The sequence below is a fragment of the Euwallacea fornicatus genome, chromosome 23 (genome assembly GCF_040115645.1).
Source record: "Euwallacea fornicatus isolate EFF26 chromosome 23, ASM4011564v1, whole genome shotgun sequence".
NCBI lineage: Eukaryota > Metazoa > Arthropoda > Insecta > Coleoptera > Curculionidae > Euwallacea > Euwallacea fornicatus.
Genome location: NC_089563.1, coordinates 718,092 through 740,397, shown reverse-complemented (window position 1 = coordinate 740,397; position 22,306 = coordinate 718,092). Strand labels below are relative to the sequence as shown.

Here is a 22,306-nt window from a genome sequence, read left to right as displayed (position 1 = left end):
AGTATGGAGTTGTTTTGGAACGTTGTATAATAACCATTCCTTGACCACATGGGCAGTGTGCTTGGGGTCATTATCTTGCTGAAATACCCATGACCCCTGTAAACCTAATTTGACAATACTGGGCTGTAAATTAGCTTTTAGGATATTCATATATATTGTTTTATCCATTATTTTGTCAATAAAAACCAACTGCCCCACACCAGAGGCTGCCATACGGAACCACCCCCGTGTTTGATGGCGCTCAAAAGATTTTTGGGATCCAGCTCAGAATTTTTCGTTCGCCATATTTTTGATCTCTTTTTTTGACCAAATATCTCAAATTTGCTTTCATCTGTAAAAAGAATCGTGTTCCAAAATTCTAGTGGTTCTGATAAGTATTTTTCTGCAAAGGCCACTCTGAGGGTTTGATTTTTAGCACTAATAGCTGGCTCTTTACGGGGTATACGACCATGGAAACATTGGTAATTGAGTGCTCGCCGAATAGTACTAACATTTATAGAAGACCCCTTCTGTTCTGATATATCCGCGGCTAATTGAACTGCACTGGTTTTAGGATTTTTTTTAACCGTCCTTGTTATATCGCGTATATCAAGAGGTGTTAATTTCCATGGACGTCCAGAACGAGGTTTATTGCGCACACTACCCGTAGCTTCATACTTATCTCAAATTTTTTTTTTTAGTTCTGTAATGTCTCTTCACTATATTTCCAATTTTCCGAAAAGACTTGCCCTCTTGCCGCAATGTTACTATAAGTTTGCGTAAATCTTCTGATATTTCAGTTCTTTTATGATTTTCCTTACGTTTTGCTATGTTGTTACTTATTGGATATTGTAGTAACAGCCAAACAATTAACAAATCGTACGGATTACTTCTTCACTGCATGCCACTTAGCTCTAACTGATCTCTAATGAACAGACTGTGTACTCATTTTTGCATCGTATTTTATGGAGTCCTGTGATTCACCAAAGTCTACCTTGTTGCCAATTGTATGTAAACATGTTTTTAAGTGGTAATTATGAATGCAATAGAACGAACATTCTACCGTATTCATAATTTTAAATAAGTTCTTTTAAATACTTTTTACTACGAGATAAATTGTACAACTTTTAAGTGTGCACTCACTTTTGCCGCTGACTGTAAGTCAAACAGAAAAAAGGAAAAAACCCGTTCTGATGAGCGACTTGAATTCGCTGATCTATTTATTATCAGATTGGCACCAACTTCGTACCTCTTTCGACCCTTTGAACGATTTTAAAAGCTTCATGTGAAAACCTAAATTAAGAAAAAATTCAATTTATTGCTATTTTTCTGCAACAAATGCTGAGCAGTTTAAATAAGCCAAGACATTTTAGTTGCTGTTACAAGACAGCCATAAGATACGTTGATAGAATAAAAAATGTACAACGGTACAGCATTTGCTTTTTTATGTATAAAAGAGTGCGGTTTTATGCCCGTTGACGTTACTGCCGATGGTCTGATGCCATGTAAATGTTCAGCCTCATATTGTAATATTTCCTTGCCATTCAGGATCACTGTTTTTGATGCTTGATCAATTTTGAATCGTTCAATTTGAATCTTAACATAAATTATACCATAGTAAAAACGCTTTCAATTTGACATTAAACAGGTGTAAAAGAAGCGAATAGATTCATAAAGACACAGCAATCTGTCACGACTCCAACGTATATCCCCGACCTCTACCTATCTCTACCAATTTAACCTCTTTTACTGATTTCGCCTTTTGAAAAATAATTATACTGACAATAACTTAACAAGCCACTTCTCTCCTATTCTCTTTCGCCTCTTCAAAACGAAAATTCTTAATTATAACATCAAAGGTTGAGCAAAATACGTCTGAAGACGTACAAGAAGCGAACCTTCGACGAACAATTAATTTAGGAAATCTTCCACGTCGTACCATTAAACATGACCACAATATTGTTGCTTCTATCCTTACTTAAAGGCTTGAGTTATCATTATCTCTCATCCTTCCTCTTCAACAGAAAGTTTTCATCACCATTTTCAGCAAATCGAACCTTTTATCTTTTAGCATCTCTCACGTGTATCGAGTATTGTATAAACTCTGGCATTAATTGAATTTATTTTATTACTTGAAAATTGCTTACACACAAGCTAACGACCAGGGTTAACGAGTACCAACCAAACTGGCACTTCTTTGTGCGTTCTCGATGTGAACAATGTGAAATGCGTTAAAACGGCCGCCATTATCTCACTTTCAATCTAAACGGCCATTTTGCCGGACCTAATGACGCCTCTATGGGAGCTCTCGGGTGTTTATGATATTTTTTTTTATTGATTCTGGTAAGTGGTATTCATGGTGCGAGCGGAATCGCAGCTGGTATATTAAAGATGCGGTTCGCGGATAAGCGGAATATTTTGGTATCTTAAGAGTCGTGTGACCCCCTTGTCTAGATAAAATCATGGGAAATGGTATTGCAATTTTTATTATTTAAGTGCGGTTTGACTTATTCAAAGGTGTTTAAATGATAGTCAACCACAACCTTTTGCATCGAGACTTCCAGCGAGACAGTAGACTCACCGGTATAACTGCAGACTCGGGATTTCATACACGATGTCATATTACTCTCAATATCTGTCAAAAAAGCTTTTTATCTTAGTCCTCCCTTGTCTTATCTTGTCTTTGCTGTGCGTTTTGCGGCTTAGCTGTCACAAAATAAGACACGGTAAACATTTATTGAAAAGTCAGCATCAATTAGTCTTATGAGCGTCAATAGGTCTTCTGAGAAGCGATGATTAAAATCCAAAATAATCCTCGCAAGCGGATTTTCAAGCAAACGTAACCCTCTGAAATCCTTTGATCTTTTAATGGAGAAAAAGCTGATCTTATAAGGATCAAAGTTAATTATAAACACGACATGAAATGAAAACTGACAGTACCACTGATTTTTGCAAATTGCTCCAAAATTTACCGAAAATTTTGCTCCGAAATTTTCCCGCGCTGAGAAATTTTCAAAAATTCCGGAGAGTAGCTGTCAACTGGACAGATAACTATGCTGTTCTCGAAATTTTCCACATTTGTGAAATTCTGCTTTTAAACCTGGATATTTCCTTTGGTATCTACCAGCGCTGGAATGACATTAGTTTGACGAATGCAAATTCTTTGTCTGCCTACTTACAGTTTATCCGAAAGGCTTTGTGTAAAAAATAACTTCATTGATTAATCGCGGTATCAACTTTTCATATATCACGGTAACTAAGATTAATTGTTTTTCTCGACCCAAAAACCATAATTGTAAACCGCTACATTACTAAACGTCATGAATTTTAACCACAAGTCGAGAGTTAAGTGACGATTGGTTAAATACATGAAAATAACGACTGGAACGAGGCGACGACGGCTCAAATTAGGCGTAAGTTTGAAGAAATTTATTACGTTTTATTACTCACACATTAAGGCGGAATATCACGTTAAATAGGGACATAAATGTCCAGTGTTCGCACCTTTCCTTCCAGAATTTAGTTATCTTCATGAATCTAAATTAGGACAATATACAGAAGCAGAAATGCCATTCTACATTTTAGTCACGTTGCAGTTTAAAGTTTACAACTGTTTACCCAAAGTTCTGAGCAATAAACATTTAAATACCAAATTTATTTCCCATTAATCAGTTTCGATTTTTCATACACTGAATAAATATAATGAAGTTTACGATTCGATTTAGCAACTTCCGAAACAGAGTCTGAGTAAATGTTGATTCTGGATAAATTGGGAATAGGTTAATTTAGTTTGATTACTCGTTTCATCACGAGTTATGGTGAAATTGCGCAAGTTGAAGGATCAACCCCAAAAAGGAGGGACTTTGTAAATGGTAAATATTTTCCGCATTCTTGAGGTAAATTGCTTACTTTTTCATTTATTCGGCTCCCAAACAAGTAAGAGTTATAGGAACTGCAGAATTGCAGTTTATCCTGAGATGAAACCCTCTGACAATCACATTCATCCCTCACTAAGGTCTTGGACGACAACCCTTGTCAAAATTTGCTGCTGCATTTATCACTGTTTTGAGAATTTAGAAAAAAGTTGAAAAAACAAAAATTTACACCTAACTAATGTACAGCCTGGGCCAAATGTATTGAGCACCCCTATTAGCAACAGGTATCTGGTTTACTACCAGGTAAATTCAAATGGGACTATTTTTATTGGCAAAAATTACAAAGTTTTATATTTAAAAAAAATTTATATTTTGTGGCACCACCCTTAGCCCTCATTACAGCGGTATGCGGTCAGGCATGGTGTCTACAAGCTTTTTATACTCGTCTGAGGAAATCGCTCCCCACTCTTATTGCAGCACGCTTTTTAAGTGATTTTTAAAAGTTATTATATGGTTTCGTATTTTTCTCTTTAATAAATTTCACAAGTGTCGATGGGGTTGACATCGAGGAACTGTGCACACCATCGTAGAAGAGAGATATGATTTCCTCTCACCACTTCATTGTATGCTTCGATTTGTGGCATGGCACGTTGTCCTGTTGAAACGGTAGTTCTTCCGTGTTTGTGTCACCAAAAAGGTCCCAAATTGAGAGTGCAGGGGCTGATTCGAAAACATTTTTGCATTTTACGGAATTCATGCGCCCTTCACAAATCACTAGTTTGCCCACTTCCGACGTTGCCATGCACCCCCACATCATCACGCTATCACCGCCGTTTCTTACCATAATCACAATACGATAAGGGTTGTATTTCTCTCCTTTGCGCCGCCTGACGTAGTAGCTCCCCTGGGGTTCCAAATATCTGTTTAATGATAAAGATAAGGATTACAAGGGATTAGTAATTTCAGGTAATCATAAAATGTTTACTCTTTAAAAACGATGAACTTCCCCTGAATATACTTCGATTTTACTTGCTTAAAAGTTGAATTTTTGCATTTTAAGGCGCAGGTGTCCATATTGGTTTTTGTCAGCGAAGGCTTTTTTCTAGCTTTGCAGTTTTTCAAGTCCTTGGCAATTTTAACTTAAGAGTATCTTTGCTCGCAGATAACATGGATTTGCACTCATTTTTTGCAGATTTAGTTCACTTGTTTTAGGCATTATTCACAGGAAACTGTAAAAATTGATCTCTTTCAAAAAAAACTTCACCCTAATACAAAAGATGCATTTTCAGCGAAATTCAGATTCACACTATTCAGAAACAAATGATTCACCAAAAACGAAATTCATTCAACAAAAATTTGTGGTATTCGTTTGTTCATTTTGTCGATAAATTATGTATTTATTAACAATATTAGTTTTTTATTATAATCTTTCTCTAACCATAAGACAAATAGGGTGCTCAATATATTTGACCAAGGCTGTATATGGAAACTGGATGCTTAAAATGTCTGAAATACTCAAATGATTGGTGATCATTCTACCTAATTTAACCCACTCTTTTTTTATTCTATTGTTGGATACCCACTCAACTCGTCATATTTTACTTACATCTAGGTCTACATGTCCTGAAACTCAAAGTTTTGGCGATTTAAAGGTATCGATATAGCCACTTGTGGTACTCCCCACACTGAAATCGTCGACAAATTTGAATTTCTCATCTCAAGAAATTCTCGAATGCAAAATTTCTTGAAGTTAGTTCGTAGAAATGGAGGCGCATCAAAGAAAATGTGATTCATTTTTTCACCATTGACACCCCATGCCCTGGTTATTATCAACTTTTCGACTGAGGCAAGTTGAATTAAATCGAATTATTTTAAATTGTACTCTACCTGATAGAGCTTCGTACAGGCTTTTCAGGAACACGCTGTGTAACAGGAAACCTCAAGATTAAAATCCATAAATTGTCCAACTTAAGGGTTGTTCTGGTTTGACCGTGAGAATATCTGGGAAGCAATACACACGCAGCTTATAAACGTTGACGTTGATGCCCTTCGCAGAGCCAATGTGTTGATATGTTAATTGCAAACAACTTTTAAAGCTTACATGAAAATCATTTAGACTAAAACGCCAAATTCGTGGGAACCAACTAATCAGTGTTTTGATTAGTCAATCAGAATTAAGAGATCGGACACCAAAACCTGTTCATTTTCTCCAGAGTTTTCGCAAGCTCAGAAACAGTTTGGGATTTGAGCCAACAGGTAATTAGTTACCCACGTTTTTCTCTTAGTTTAATCTTAACCTTGAGTTCGTGCCCAAGTTGCGTGTAAAATGCAATCATTTTGATCTCAGACAAACAATTGTTGAAGTTAACGGTAGTGTTTTCCCTTGGTTATCATACCGATTTCCGTGACCGTATCCACGTAGAAAATAATACCTCGTGTCAGAAGACTTTTCCTAAAGGCTCCAACGCCATTTTTGTGTCAGCGACTACTCTATATGATATTTTTCAGTGTTTAGTTTCTTTCTATGTGTTCGAGGTTGAGCTCTTCCTTGATCATAGACTAACTATGCTTACTACAACGAAGTCACACGTTGATTTTCATTAATTATAACATATGCACTTTTGTGTATATTACGCTTCTTTGAGAATGGTCGATTCGTAAAGTTACATTGATCCATTTCGGATCAGATCAGACCGGGATTCCCCAGTGCGGCATTGCCCGAGAACGTTCCCCTTCCCAGGTCAAAGAATATGGCCGTGATGTCACATTGAGTTCTCTGTAACCATAGATTCAGGGTTAATTTGTGCCGTTGGGGAAACGAAATTCTCAGAAAAGATTGATATACCCTGTTTCAGAAAGGAGGGCCGCTTTTGGAATTGACACGACGATGACTGAATTGGGATTTTCAGAAGAGAACTTTCGACCACCATTCACCATGCTTAAACTAATACATTTTTTCCACCCTAATTCAACTTCCATAGTCAGCATTTTAGCTAGTTCCTTGGAATGAATAGTTTCTTGCTGTTATTTGAACTGTCTTCTATATTCCAATCAACACCGTACCACTGCCATTCCTAGGGCATAGGAAGAAGCTCTTCTTCGAAAAATTTTACCTTTCAATCTTGAAAAAAAAAAGAAACACCATGCCATTCTCATTACAAGATGGACATTGCTGATTTTAATTAAACGTAATAATCTTAAGCATGTTTGTTGCGCTTCTTTTAATCCTCAGAGATTGCTAATGTTAATTATCACCTGCATTCCGATTTCATTTAGTAAATGCAATATTTTTTGTGAACGAAAGAAATTGTTTTTTCAGAATTCTTCAAAAATTTAAAATTTTTATCTTCCTGGAGGTCTTGATAACGATTTTTGTGACGACCAGTTTTTGTCACTGACACTTGTTAATCAAGGAATGCACCGTAATAATTTATTGCGAAAGGAAGTTCTTGATAAAAAGTTAATATTAATCATATATAAAACAACCTAATTGCGGCTGCCTTAATGTGTAGCAATTTTTTGCTCCACGCAAAAATAATGAGGCATACATTACAGAAAATGCCTCTTCTTAGAACCGAAAGTGCTCATTAAACTGCAATAAAGTCAGGAAAATGGGGCATCAGCTAAATGATGTTTATTTTAGTCATTATATGAAAAATACATTATTCGCCCAAAATAATGGACCCACTTTCGTTTGGGTTATGGCGTTATTTCCCACATAATAGAGCATTTAAATACCCATCTACTTCCCACAAAAAAAAGTAATTTCTGATCTTAAAAGCAACTTCAAAGATTTGGGGTTTGGTGTCTTTTCCCACGGAGATGTGCGTAGGTGCTTTCATTATTTCAGGACACGTATGCCACATAAAACTTGAGATGCTTGAACCCATGATAAAAGATAGGTAAATCGCTAATGCGGCAACGAGTAACTGCTTAAGATAAATCGGTGTTTGAGCATGTTTAGAGTTAGTTCTCAAAGATGTTTCTATATTTGCACATAACGAATAAATTCATGTCGTGCTGATAAATATTGTAATGCTCGTTTAAGGCCAAGTTTATTTTTGTGCATCAATTTTGAGTTTTCAATTATTTTCTCTTCTCTACGTAAACGTTTGCACATGTGCAGGATTTCGAATTGCCGTAAGACCTTTACAGAAATATTTTTTTACTTTATAAATAAACGACACAAGCTCCTGGATGTGATATTATTGGTTATCATACCTGGACTTCTGCACGATGAAAATAGATTTTTTTCTGGAGACAGCCTACGCCCCGTGGAGAGCAAAATAAACAATTAAACTGCTGCGTTTCATCGCTTAGAATTATAAATGAACCAGCAGAAGAGAATAACAAAATTGAGTATAAATTCTGATATAAAAACGCACATAAATTTCACTCTCCGCCTATTAATCTCTATAAAATATATACTGCTCGCCTTCTAAAAGTGTATACTTAATTAATAAGAGGAATCACATAAACAGGTTGGAAAAAATAGACGCCTATAAACGAACTTCGGGACGTAATAAAGATGGTGTTTACATCATACTTTCTCGCACAGATCTTCTTTTAAGAGAAAATAATTGGGTTGTTTTTGCGAAAATTCTCAGTTTAGCTACGGTTATTTCCTACGTAAATTTTGCCGCACAACAAATAAGACACTAAAACTTGTTTTACCGAGCTCCGTAGATCAATTGCTTTAGCATATCCTGATTCTAACATAAAATCCTACTGATAGGTCCGTATCAACTTCGCATGCGTAGGACACGTCGGGAAAGCGAAAATATTTTGAAAATCCTCGTTTCCTTTTTTGAGGATTGAGTTGATGCAAATTCACAAAAAAAAGCTATTGAGTTGTTCGATAATTAATGTCGTTTTATTCTCATAGATGGCTCAATTTATACATATCGAGTAATAGTGATCTCGTCGCTTATATTATCATATGCCATTTTAAAGGTTATGTTTTAGACTTTTTGCGATCGAAAATTGAACGCGATTAGTAAACACAAAGTTGTTTAAAATTTAAGTTGAAGATGGAGAATCAAAGTGAGCATTATCGACACATTTTATTATTTTACTTTCGAAAGGGCAAAAATGCGGTACAAGCTCAGAAGAAATTGTGTGAAGTTTATGGTGAGAACTGCCTTACTGAACGCCAGTGGCAGCGTCGGTTTTCTCGCTTTCGTTCCGGAAATTTTAATGTCCAAGATGCCCCACACACTGGACGCCCAATTACCATTGATAACGATAAAATAAAGGCCTTAATCGAAGCTAATCGGCGTATGACAACTCGAGAAAAGTTGAACATATCGAATTCAACCGTTTCTCTGCATTTAAAAAAACTTGGGTACGTTAGCAAATTGGATGTTTGGGTTCCTCACGAATTGAAGGAAATTCACCTCACCAAACGCATTAACATATGCGATTCTTTGCTGAATCGTAACCAAAACGACCCACTTCTAAAAAGAGTCATAACGGGTGATGAAAAATGGATTGTCTACGATAACGTAGTCCGAAAACGATCATGGACCAAATAAGATAAACCTGCGCAATCGACGTCCAAAGCCAATATTCATCAAAAGAAGATTTTGCTATCTGTGTGGTTGGACTACAAGGGTATTCTTTATTTTGAACTGCTTCCGAGAAACCAAACTGTTGATTCGAATGTTTACTGTCATCAGCTATCGAAATTAAACAAAGAAATAAAAAAAAAACTTCCTGAACTCGCCAATCGCAAAGGGGTCCTGTTCCATCATGATAACGCTAGACCCCATACGTCTTAAATAACGCGTCAATTGGAACTAAATTGGGAACTGATACTTCATCCACCATATAGCCCTGACTTGGCCCCATCAGATTATCAGAGATTTGTTTCGATCTCTTCAAAATCATTTGAATGGTAAAAATTTCGATTCTGATCAAGCCGTTAAAAATGAGTTAAATCAATTTTTACTTCTAAAAATCAAGACTTTTTCGAACGCGGAATTTTCCAACTCGCCGAAAGATGGCAAAAGGTCATCCACCAAGATGGCCACTACATCATTGATTAATATTTATTATTAATACAGGGTGAGTCGGGAAGATCGTGCCAAACTTCAGGAGCGTGTTGTACATGAAAAATAAATGTAAAAAAACTCAAATGTTGTTATCCGATTTTCGTTTGTTTACAAGTTATAGCGTAAATAAAATTAAAACATAAAATAAAAAAAAATTATAAATTTCATAAGAAATTCCATAAATTAACGTTTGGATATCATAGTAAATGTTAAAAAATATTGCCATTAACTTCTAAACATTTTCGGCTTCGTGTATGAAAAGCATTCGTTACGCTCCTGATTGTTTCATGTCTTTCTTTAATAGCAGCTGCAGCATTTCTAATGCGTTGAATTAGTGCATCTTGAGTGTCCACTTTTACTCTGTACACTTCAGTTTTAAACCAACCCCACAAACAATAGTTTAGTGGTGTGAGGTCTGGAGACCTTGGAGGCCAACTAATAGGGCCACCACAACCAATCCAACGTCCAGGAAACGTTTCGTTTAAATGTTGCTTAATCTTTATGTTTTAATTTTATTTACGCTATAACTTGCAAACAAACGAAAATCGGATGACAACATTTGAGTTTTTTACATTTATTTTTCATGTACAACACGCTCCTGAAGTTTGGCACGATCCTCCCGACTCACCCTGTATATGTCCACTTTGAAAAAACATAAAAAATACGACATTAATTATCGAACAACCCACTAAATGACGATTTTACAGAATAAACTGCAAATTTTTAACTGCATTTTGGTGACGAACTGTGTAAAAGTCCAGTTTTGCGATTTAAAATTAATATTTTTACACGCGATAAATGCTACACGTCACTATTCTCACAAAAACAAGCAGAACGGTTTACAAATTTTGGGTTGCCAGTGCGGCACCTCCAGGAACCTTTCCTATCGGCTTCAACGTTTTTATTGCGATCATAACTGAAGAATGAATCATTCACACCGAACCAAATAATTTCATAACCGAATATTAAGTAAACCTTATTCAACTAGGGTGAATAATTTATAATATTTATTATAAGTACCAGTCGATCGCAAAAATATAAAGAACGATGAGAGATAATTATTCGGTATTTTATAAGTAATTTATAACATACATATTCCAGTTTAAAAAGAATAAAAATTTTGCCATCAATCTCTTTTAATGAACCGCAGAGAAAGATTGATGAGCTGTTTTGGTCCACACCCTCGATGTTATTGCGGGTTAAAAAAATTCATTAGCGATTCACTGGATGCAACCCTAACAGTACTCGTCTTCAGTACGGACATGGGAGGAGATATGGAGACGATTAAATGGGCAAAGTGTTCGAGAATTTTATATGAAATTCAAATTCGGCGACAACGAAACCCGGGTAATGGCGGCAATGGTTCAATTGAATCAAAATGGACGTGGATGGGAAGAGAATCTGGCACGAAAGTTTTCATGTGTTTTTGTACGTGATTTCTGTGACATTGCAAAAGAAGTTCTTGCTCAATGACCAATTGGTATATTCTTACCCGTTGTCGCTTTACTTCCGTGTGAGATATTGTGTGTGCCATCGAAGATGCGTTCTCTGGAGGAAACAAAAACGTAGTGAGGTACTTCGATAGCTGAAACATCACAATAAACTGTGATCTCTCCCACATCAAGTGGCGATCTTTGCAGCTTCAATCGCGATTTCAGACAGCTAATTCCCGATCTAGAGCCAGGTTCAGGATCATCCGACTCTACATAAGCCAGCTCTTCGATGAAAATTATCATAGGCCTATTGATGTGGTCCATGTTCCAAAGTGCACTTGTAACGATAGTTGCACCACCAGTTTGAAACAAGACTCAGAAGGTGTAAAGCGCTCTCCTCTTCGGAAAAATATCACGCAGCTAAATTGCTTTCTCATTCGGGACAAAAACACAATTTTCAGGTATTTTTAGTAAATTCAAGGTTTAGGAGCTAAGCGTGTTAAAAAATAATTTATTTTACTGGATTTTTTGGGTGTTAGTCAAGATTGTTAGGTTGGAACTTGTAATTTAGATGTCCAAAAAAAAACCGCTTTATTCTCCACGTTTTTGTGAGATATAAAGTTCGTTTTGAGTGTTTTTTTTCGAATAGAATATCCTATGAAACGAAAAAATGCTGCTGATTGGTCGATGATTGCATCGGGATTGAATGAAACCGGATCCGTTCATTTCAATATCTCTTGAAAGTTAAACATGATATTGTATTCAAATCGGTTTAAATGCTCCACGAAAATTTGGTACGAGGATAGTCCCAGAGGTACCCGACCTAACACTTGAAGAAAAACAAATTTGGAAAACATTACATTACTTCTGAAGATAGTCTCTTCTGAGATCGGCGCGCTTTTCGCACTGATGTTCTATGCTCTGTTTATAGTAAGAACGTTCGATGTTTCAAAAATAGGCATCAGCCTCAAATCCCACCTCTCCAATATTGGCAAATATCTTTCTACCGAGGCATTTTTTAAATTTTAAGTTTGGAAATAGAAAATAATCCGAGGGGGCTAAATCTGGCGAATAAGGTGGGTGACGAAAAAGTCGAAACCAAAATAATTGATTTTGGCCATCGCGATGGTGAAAGTGAGGACAGGTGCGTTGTCTCGATGAAATAAAAACTTTCTTTTTTCTATTCGCTCAAATCCTGCAGTAAATTTGTATAATATTTTCCTTTTGTTATTTTTCCTTTAGGGCGGATAGTTATTAAAAATGACCCCACGTACACCCCAAAAAATTGACGCGATCACCTTTCCTGTAGATAGAACGTTTTTCGCTTTCTTCGGAGCCGATTCTCCCAGTTGGACCCATCGTTGTGATTGCTCTTCCGTTTCAGATGTTAAATGATGGAACCATGTCTCATCCATGGCTATCAATCGATATAAATACTCGGATTTATTTCTGCGAAACTTTGCCAAGAACTTCCTTGAAGCATTCTTAAAACGCTGTTTTTGTTAATCTTGCGGTCAGCTTTCGCATATCCAATTGTTCACTCGAAATGCGAGTTACAGAACTTTCCTATCTTCCAGGTTAATTTTGTGGCTTTTCACCACAATTACCGTGGTGGTCAAATCTGGAGTGTGTCATTGGGGCGACCACTGCGGAGTTCGTCTTAGCAGCTCGCACTACCGGGTATAAACTCTACCACCCAAAATTTTACAGTTTTTAACGAAGGACAAGATTCTCCGAAAGGGCAGTCTAGCTTCGCTTTGATTTTGGGCGGATTAAGGCCTCCCAAATGAAAGTATATTGAATCATTCATCGATGACCAATTTTTTCCATGTTCACAAAATCTCTAAGAACGGCTCAAAAACAGACACAAACCAACGTAGCACCCTCAAACTTTAGATATAGGTTTTTTAAGGTTAGGTCTTTGCAATATGGGCACATTTTTAACCAAAAATCTACTTCTATACGTTAGGTCGGGAACTTCTGAGACTATTCTCGTACTTAAAAGACTTTTTTTTAAATTAAATTTTCATATTCTTTTTATAAAATACATATTTGCCCGTAAGTTTTCAATATTTTTAACATACAGTGGTGGAAAAAAGAATGAAAACTTTTGAATTTTGCATTTAAATTAGACGTTAATGAATATAGACAAGAACCATTATTTGAAATATAAACTAAATATATTGCTCATTTATTTAAACAAATAAAATTAAAATTTTCATTCGCAAGTACTCCCTGTAGAAAATAAATTCAAAATTTACATGGAAAAAGTATGGAAACTTTTACGTTTTAAGAACACATTTACAACAAAAAAGTTATTAATATTTTGTTGAGTAACCATTAGCATCTAGAACTGCTTGGCTTCGTTTGGGCATATAATCTATTAATTTTAGACCATTCCAATTTAATTATTTCGAAGAGTTCTTTCAAATTTTTAATATTTGAATGGGTTCGAATCCGTTGATCCAAAATATTCCACAAGTGTTCAATTGGGTTCAGATCTGGAGACTGAGATGGCCATTCAAGTTTGGTAATATTTTTCTGCAAAAACCATTCTTTTATTATCTTTGCAGAATGCTTGGGATCATTGACCTGGTGAAAAACCCATCTAATCGGCATTTCTTCTTTTGTAAACGGTAACATTTTGTTCTCTAGAACGTCTTTATATTGAAATCGATCCATACGCCCTTCAATTAGAACGATCGGCCCAAGGCCAGATCTCGAAAAACAACCCCAAACTTGGACATTACCACCTCCATGCTTCACGGTGGGAATTTGATATTTTGCTTTAAATCTAGCACCTGTGGGACGCCATACATATTGTCTTCTATCAGATTCGAAGAAACAGAACTTGCTCTCATCGCTCCAAAAGACCGTATTCCATTGTTGTTTGCTCCAATGCAGACGACTCCTCGCAAACAGCCTTCGAGCCTTTCAATTCTTGTTGGATAATAATGGTTTTTTTACTGCAACACGTCCATGAAGTCCTCCACTAATTAATCTATTTTGTATCGTTCTGCTGGTTACTTGAATATCAAACTGATAGGAAATTTCAGCAGTAATTTGTCTAGCGGATTTTCTTGGATCTTATTTTGAAATCCTTAATACCGCCTTATCAATTTCTGGGGTGGTTTTACGGGGACGACCAGTCTTGGGCAAGTTTTCTACACTGCCCAGCTTCTTAAATTTGGCTATTATCTTCGTCACAGCACTTTTACTAATCAGAAGAGATCTTGCAATTTCACTTTTTTTCTTCTTCATTTGATATAAATCTAAAACTTTTTGTTTCAAGTCAAACGAGAAATATGCTCTTTTGGGCATTATTGAAACAAGATTCAATTGAAATAAACCGTATTTTTGGAAGATCGTACACAGTTACGAGAAAAATAAACCTGTTTATGAATAGTTTCCATACTTTTTTCCAGCACGTTTTTGTTTTTGTTAAAAATATTGACAATAATAAAATTATTTTTAGAATGGAATTTCATATTTGTTTATGTAGAAACTTATTTACCTTTAAGACATTAAAGGCTTCAATTTCAACTAAATATATTATAGAAAAATGTTAATATATTAAAGTTTCCATACTTTTTTCCACCACTGTATACCTAACGTTATCGTCTGTTAAAAATTTACCGAAACTTCCCCAATTACCTTTCTGCTGGTAAACTTGTGTGTATATAATTAATAACTTTCCAAAATGGTTTCCTGGAACATTTTACAATAACACTTCTACTTAATTATGATTTTCCATCCGGGCGATCCGACGCTGTTTATTTTCGTAAATAGAGTGTTAGATTTTTAAATCGATATTATTTCAAATAAATTAATGGGCAACCTCAAATTTAACATCCTGTTTGACAGATAGGTGTAAATAACATATAAAAAATCGCCGTTAACATCTGCTACGTGTTAATTCGAGACATTTACGTCCTTTGAAACGTTAAAGGAATTTTGACGCTCATTCAAACTTTGCTGAATGAGTTTCAGGAATTTTTCTCTTTGTTCGAGAAAGTGTTTATGACGGAAGCAATTGCACTTACATTATTTATAATGTAAGTTTGCTGTTTTAGCTAGGAGGAGATATTGACAGCAAGTATTTTCAGAATGCTAAAAGCAAAGCAATGTTTCTAAATAGATGTTCTTAGCACTATATTGATAGTCTCTTTCGACTTATGGCTACCGCTATTATATTATCTTTTAGTTGGAGTTAGTCAATGTTATTTAGTAGTCTTGGGGATACAGGGGGTTTCGGAAACAAACCGACGAACTTTTAGAAAATGTAGAATTCATAAATACAAATATGTAGATTGAATAAAGCTATGTCGCATTACGCTTCGTTTCCAAGAGACAGAGCGTTTGATTTCATTTTTTAAATATTTTTTAAATGTTACAAATTATACACGTTGAATTACATTGGGTCTCCGTGACAATGACAAAACAAGTGACTTGACTATGGTGCAGCACCGTGACGCATAGAAACATTTCTACATGTGCAAATGGCTCAGAATTCAACGGAACCACACTATGCAAGAGGACTATTACTTTGCGATCAGGCGTGTTTCACACATGTTTGCCTTTATGTCCTCTACCTTTACTAAAAGAAAATTAAATTGATTTCTCCTAAAGAATTTGTAAAAAATTGCACTTGCAAACCTACTCGTGTACCGGTTTTTTGGTGGGCTCAGGAATGAGAAATAACTTTTTACCTTGAAGAAAGATACTTGAAGAACAAGACACTAAGAGGCAATTTTTATTACGAATTGATGAAATATATATTCATGTTAAAACATTCGTGTCAGTGGCGTACAATTTTTCCCATTAAAAGGCTACATAGACACCACTGGCGTAGGTGGAAATATTCTACCTGCTCCAGAACTTGCGCGTTTATTCCGCCAGAGTGTATCCCTAATTTCACATCCTTATCCCAAATCGTGTTTGCAATATGTCTTAAAAAAATATTTTAGAAAAATTAAACACTATGTATGCTGCGTGACATAGAAAAGAAAACACCCCGTAAAAATGGTTTTGTTTCAATAATTTTTGGTAGGCAAGTGTTTTTCGCTAAAGCAAATAATGCATTAAAAATTTAACAAATTTAATTGTTAAAAACTAAAAAAATTAATAGTAGTTTGTGGGTCATCCGCTGTGTCTTATACATCCCTGTACACGTCTACGCATGGATCTAATGAGACGATTGAAGTCCTCTTGAGGATCTCAATCCAGGTTAACCGGACAACATGACATAATGCCGCTACGATTTACGGTCGATAGGGCAAACTATGCAACCTTCTACCTACAATATCTCATACACGTTTAATCGGTGAGAGATCTAAAGATCGAGGTGGCCAAAGTAGCAAATTGATTGTATTTTGTTGAAAGAAGGCCATAGTCATTCTAGCCACATGTGGTCATGCATTGTCTTGCTAGAAAAGTGTGTTAACGGGAGTTCTCAGATAAGGCACGAAATGAGGTTCCAGAACTTCTTGGATATATTGTAGGGTTATCGTACTGCCTTTAATGAAAAGTAAAGGTGATCTGCTACCATATGCAATGGCATCTCAAACCATCACCACAACAGTCTAATAGACGAGCCTCTGTATTGTAAACTGAGGATCCCGTCGTTCACCCCCGTCTTCTCCTTACTGTTGCCCAACCATCATGTATAGCCAAACAGAATCTGGATTCCTCACTAAATGTGATATTATCCTATTCCAGATTCCAATATATCCGTTCTCTGCCCCACCGCAGTCAATTTTGACGATAACTTAAGCTGAGGGGTAACACAAGATGGGGATGGTAAAAAATCAGACCGAAACTTTTTATCCGGTGATAAAGGATTCGGATCCCAATGGGTCCTCTTTACTCAGAAAACTACTGAGCCGCCAGCGTCCTCGACGAGACGAACCTCTCTTTTTAAGGCCATCATTCGAAAGCGGTATTTTTGTGTTTTGTAGTTCTTCGGAATCGTCCAGTACCTCTCCTTCTGTCTGTTTGATCTTCTGAGAACCACGCCTGACAACATCTTATTATAATGATTACATTACGCTTCAAGCCAGTGGCGATTCCCCCAAATGATCGACCGAATCTCGTAGACCCCTAAATTCGGCCTCTCTCAAACTCGCTCAATTGATGAAAATTTCGCTGCATTCTGCGTCTAGACGTATTTGATTAATCTAAAAGCACTTTCTAAGTACACTAAACACCAATAAATGATCTTTTGCAATCATATTGTTGATGCTTTATTGCCATTTTTATGATAAAAAAAATAAATGAAATTCCTAATATCTCGTAAATACATTAACAAATATGGCCGAAACTTTAATCGTTTTTTGTGCTCCCAAATACAAATATGCATACCAAAAATTATTTAAATAATATAATTTTCTTTTTTCTATGTCTCGCACTGTATTTCGGACCTAATGTTATTCAATTTAAACATTTGTTTTTATAAGCTCGCCTCCTCCGAGCATTGGTCGGTATGTTTAGGGAACACCCCGTATAATGGGCGAATTTATAATGTCGTTAAAGGTAACGGTTTTATATGAAGATTCTTAAATTCTTGATGGAAGGTTTCCATGAAGGAGCTCGTCGCTTGTCTCGTCTCGACTCTGACATGCACCATTTAAAAATCGGCGCCATCATTGCATCTCAATCAAGTTAATTAGGAGCATTATATGTAGCATTTGCAACAGATTAAAACAATACCCACCGCAGATACACTTGCAGGCTGCAATTGCTCAAGAAGTGGTGGTGAACCCACTGGCTCGGTCAATGACTGCATGCCTACTTTCCTTGATCAGCCCCCAAGGAAGAATAAAATTGATTCGAACATCATGTCTTGCACAGATTAAAGTTTTTTCAGTTTGATTGATTTATGCTCGTCGATTAAAATTGATTAACATGTCATTATCAATGTGCGAAATCTAGCTTAAGTATACTATCAATTAGGTACGTAATCACTTTAATTATTGATTGATGGCCCTACGGGAAGAGCAAGTAAATTTTCTGACCTCTGCTTATTGGAACACATTAAGATCTTTTCTCTCATTATAAGATCATAATCGTCCAATCTATAATATTTATAGCTAAATCATTCCCGACGATAATCAATAATTGGAATCTACGTACTCTCTCATATGCAGTAGATATTATCTCGTAACTTTGGCCTTTCAGCTCTCGAGGACAGAAAGTTATCATTATAATGTTCGATACAATATTTGTCTACATGTTCAATTACTTCTTGAGCATATATACAGACTGAGGTTACTACGGTGAAATTATGGTTTCTTATTAACGTTAGATGTCGTTATAACGGATTCTTATACCGGTACGTGCAAAGTCTAGGCTGGATGGCTAATATGGCTATTGTGTGATACAATTTGTCGTGACTAACGTTTACGTAATAATACGCTAGTGGAGGTGTTACTGTACTGTTACTGTACGATTTTTTTATTTCCTGCAGGTGGATTGATACTTGTTTTCGTATTGGCGAGGTATTTGTTTATGTATTTGCAAGCACGTGGCAAGGCCTATGTCAAGTATAGCGGTCTTCAAACCCATATTTTACGTGCCTAAAGCTGATCGTCCGTAAAACGTAGATTCAGTCGAGCTTGGTCCAGTTCATACCTAAAAATGATCATTTCTTTTTTTAACTTTAGTATGCATTTCACATAAGAATGGAAGTGAGATTCTGTAGTCGAAAATAAGGAATAAAATTAATGTAAGTTTAAAAGGAGTCGCTTCGTTGCTATTCCTTGAGGGAAATCCACCCCAACGCGCTGCTGGAGAAATCGCAGTGGATCATCCATAAATTGCAAACAACATTCTGCACGTTTCAATTTATGCTTAATTCAATGGAATTTCTTCATTTTATTTTCCTGATCTTTGGTCCGACTTCCATATACTTAAGCTTGAAGGGGGAGGGCACCGGGAAACGCTTCAGAAAATACAATTCGACAAAACTGGTGAATTTTCAAATATTTAATCATCCCAACTAGACTAACTGAAACCATGAAGAAAGCACTTGTGAAATCAATTTGGAAACTGTTGAAAACATGTTTGAGTCATAGACCCTCAAAGCTAATGAATTTCGTGACCCAAAATATTGTGTATGAATGTAAAATTATCATCTAGAGAAACCAGTAAACACTTTTATAATAAATTTTATAACATCTTATCAACTCACGTAGCCTATTTGCACCAATGATATTTGGTAGGAACAATCGCCGGCGTCTTATTTACCACAGTAAAATTGAATAAAATACAGTAGCAGAACCTGGTCCTACTTAATGGCACCATATAATTTCAATAAAATCTCCGAGATAAACCTTGTCAATATCCAATCCAGGCCATTTTTCTTTTGGGTCGTCTAAAGTGCACTACTTTTCCAATGTTGAATACGTTTATCTAGTGGGTGTTAGTTCTTATAAATCAAGTTCTTCACATCCATAATTTTTCAATCTTATTGTCCATAACTTATGGGACTCCCTGCGGCTTTCTTCAGTTCAAAATCATAATTAAGTCACGTTTCCTTCTGCCTTGATGAAAACCACATTAGTCGCAATTCCAATCCGTGGCAAATTGCCCACGTAAAAAAATAAAGAAATAGCTTGATCGATCGTTCTTCCGTTTCTTCGGAGCCGCTTTATGCCCGAGTTATGAACGTCTGAAATCATCTCACGCCATCGGCATCGTTCCGATTCAGTAATTTCATTCTTTTATTGTTTCTCTTTTTGGGTACATCGACTTTTTAAGAAACTCGTAGATCGCAGGAGAATCGATTACCATCACTGTAACTCTGGACGCATTAAAAGCTCACCTTGGTCAGGCTTCACTGAAGATATAGGTGGTTCTGGGAAATATTAAATTGAAATCGACCCATAAGTGAAGCGTGTACGTTTTTATACGGGGTATCCTAGAAAAAATGATGGTATGAGTATTGGATACCAGATGGAAAACAATAGAAGGACTGGGTTAAAGCTGCTTTATAAAAAACCTGCTTGTTTTGTACGACAAATTCATTTATAATGCGACCTGTGCCTCACCGAAGAACAAAAAATCGATCGAACTTTTTTTTTATCAATATTCTGAAACGAACTGCGAAGGAGTAATTTCCAATTCAATATTGCGGTGCACTGCCAAGGATATAACACTTTGCGGCAAACTGGGTGAGACTTGTCCAATTCATTTGAAACCGGATAATGGAAGACCAAAAATTTTCACTGTGAATCGAGAAGGTAAAATCTTCATGCGAGTACTGGAGGATCCAGTCACCGACTAGCATCAGACGTATCTCAGAGGAAATTGAGATTAGCAAACCATCATTTTCACTTTTTACCTGGTGAATGGGGCACCTAGAGAACGAAATATATACTAACAAAAAATTGAAAATGCACGAATTGACTTAATGGAAAATATCTCGAAAATCGTTGACTAAAAGGCTGTTTTTCGGGAGAATACATCTTTAATGTAGAAGAGCCCAGATGATCAGAATTCGTGAAAATATTGAAGCCATCGACATAGATAAGAAAAGTGTCTTTTTATATGTCGGTAAGGTACAGGCCCTATCAGCTAGATTGAAACAGACATTTTTAAACTGAAACAAGCCACTTTTATGGAAGGTAGGTTTAAGTGAATCACTATTCATTTATCCGCTAGGATACTATACCCATTTGTACCCACTTTTTGGGGCATCCTGTATCATTATTTAATGCTAAAATTCTAATCGCAGTCAAAAGAGTATAGGTATCTTGAGTTTAAATTACTTAATTCGAGCCAAAAAGTGATACGTTTTATCGGTGTCTAAGAACATTACATGTTCCAATCATATTTAGTAAAAACTATTTTTCTTTGCAGGGACTTAAGGCCTCAAAGCACTGAAAAGAGCCAAGAGCGACTGCGTTTGTACCTATATGAGGCTTACGCATGGGGAGTACCATTCATAATTGTATTCGTGGGAATATTAGCTGATTTAACCCCTAGTTCTAGTGACGGCAGTTTCTTGGGTCCAAGGTTTGCCTTAAACAAGTGTTGGTTTGCTGGTAAGTATCTTTCAATAATTTTATTTTTTCAACGTTATTCTTCATAGAATATATATAGAAATATTATTGTTGACAAATAATTTACTGTTAACTCGTAGTTAGCTGTTTCAATGTTTGGTTACGCATAACACATGTGAAGATAACCCAGTTTCTCTTGCACGATATTAGCTTAGAAAGCTATTGAAGCAGAAACTGTAAAAAGACTTTGAAGTAAACATACTCATTTTAGCACATAACCTTCCACCAGCAGAAGAGAAATTTAAAAGGTTGTCCGTATTCAGGAACACTTTATATTAGCTCGCTAGATTTGATTATGATTATCCCAATTATTTTGGATTTAAACTCACCTGGAATAGTGTGAGGAACGTAGCCCACGAGAGTGTCTGGAAAAATCTAAACTTTTGAGAATACCTAAACGCGTTTAAAGCTCTAGAGGTATCACGAGTTGCCTACATTCAGGGACATTTTGCACAACAGTTAACTTACACTGCAAATGCCTGCGTTGTGAAAAATTGATGCGTTACTTCACTTCACTCACCTACGTCTAAAAATTTTGATTCGGTTTATCACGCAGTAAATGATCCCATGCATTTTCCTCATCATTGAAGTGGTTACGTTCAAATGATTGTGTAATGAGAAGTAAAATGATCGGCGACATTGCTTAAAACATCAAATTCCTGTAATGCCGTTATTGACAAGTGACATTCATGAAATTCGTGCACTGGCACGGCAAACAAATTCCCATAAATACCCCCTTAATAAGACACTCAATCTGCCGAAACATCTCTTTCCTGACACAACCCGCCACTGTACCCGCGTGCCTGTTCAGTATGCGTGTCGATCTGAAATCTCAAAGATCTTGTCGAAGGCTACATCCAAGAGGTAGTACCGAGGAACTTATTATTGTTGTGGCAAACTACATT

The 22,306-nt window shown here is 36.2% G+C and overlaps 1 protein-coding gene across 1 annotated transcript in view; it reads left to right on the top strand.

Moving 5' to 3' along the window:
• Window positions 1-22,306, top strand: part of mthl1 (methuselah-like 1) — a 95,265-nt gene that overhangs the window by 53,404 nt on the left and 19,555 nt on the right. Inside the window, exon 4 of the mRNA XM_066295772.1 lies at window positions 21,199-21,383. Within this exon, the coding sequence (XP_066151869.1) occupies window positions 21,199-21,383 (185 nt within the window). The remainder of the gene's footprint in view (window positions 1-21,198; window positions 21,384-22,306) is intronic.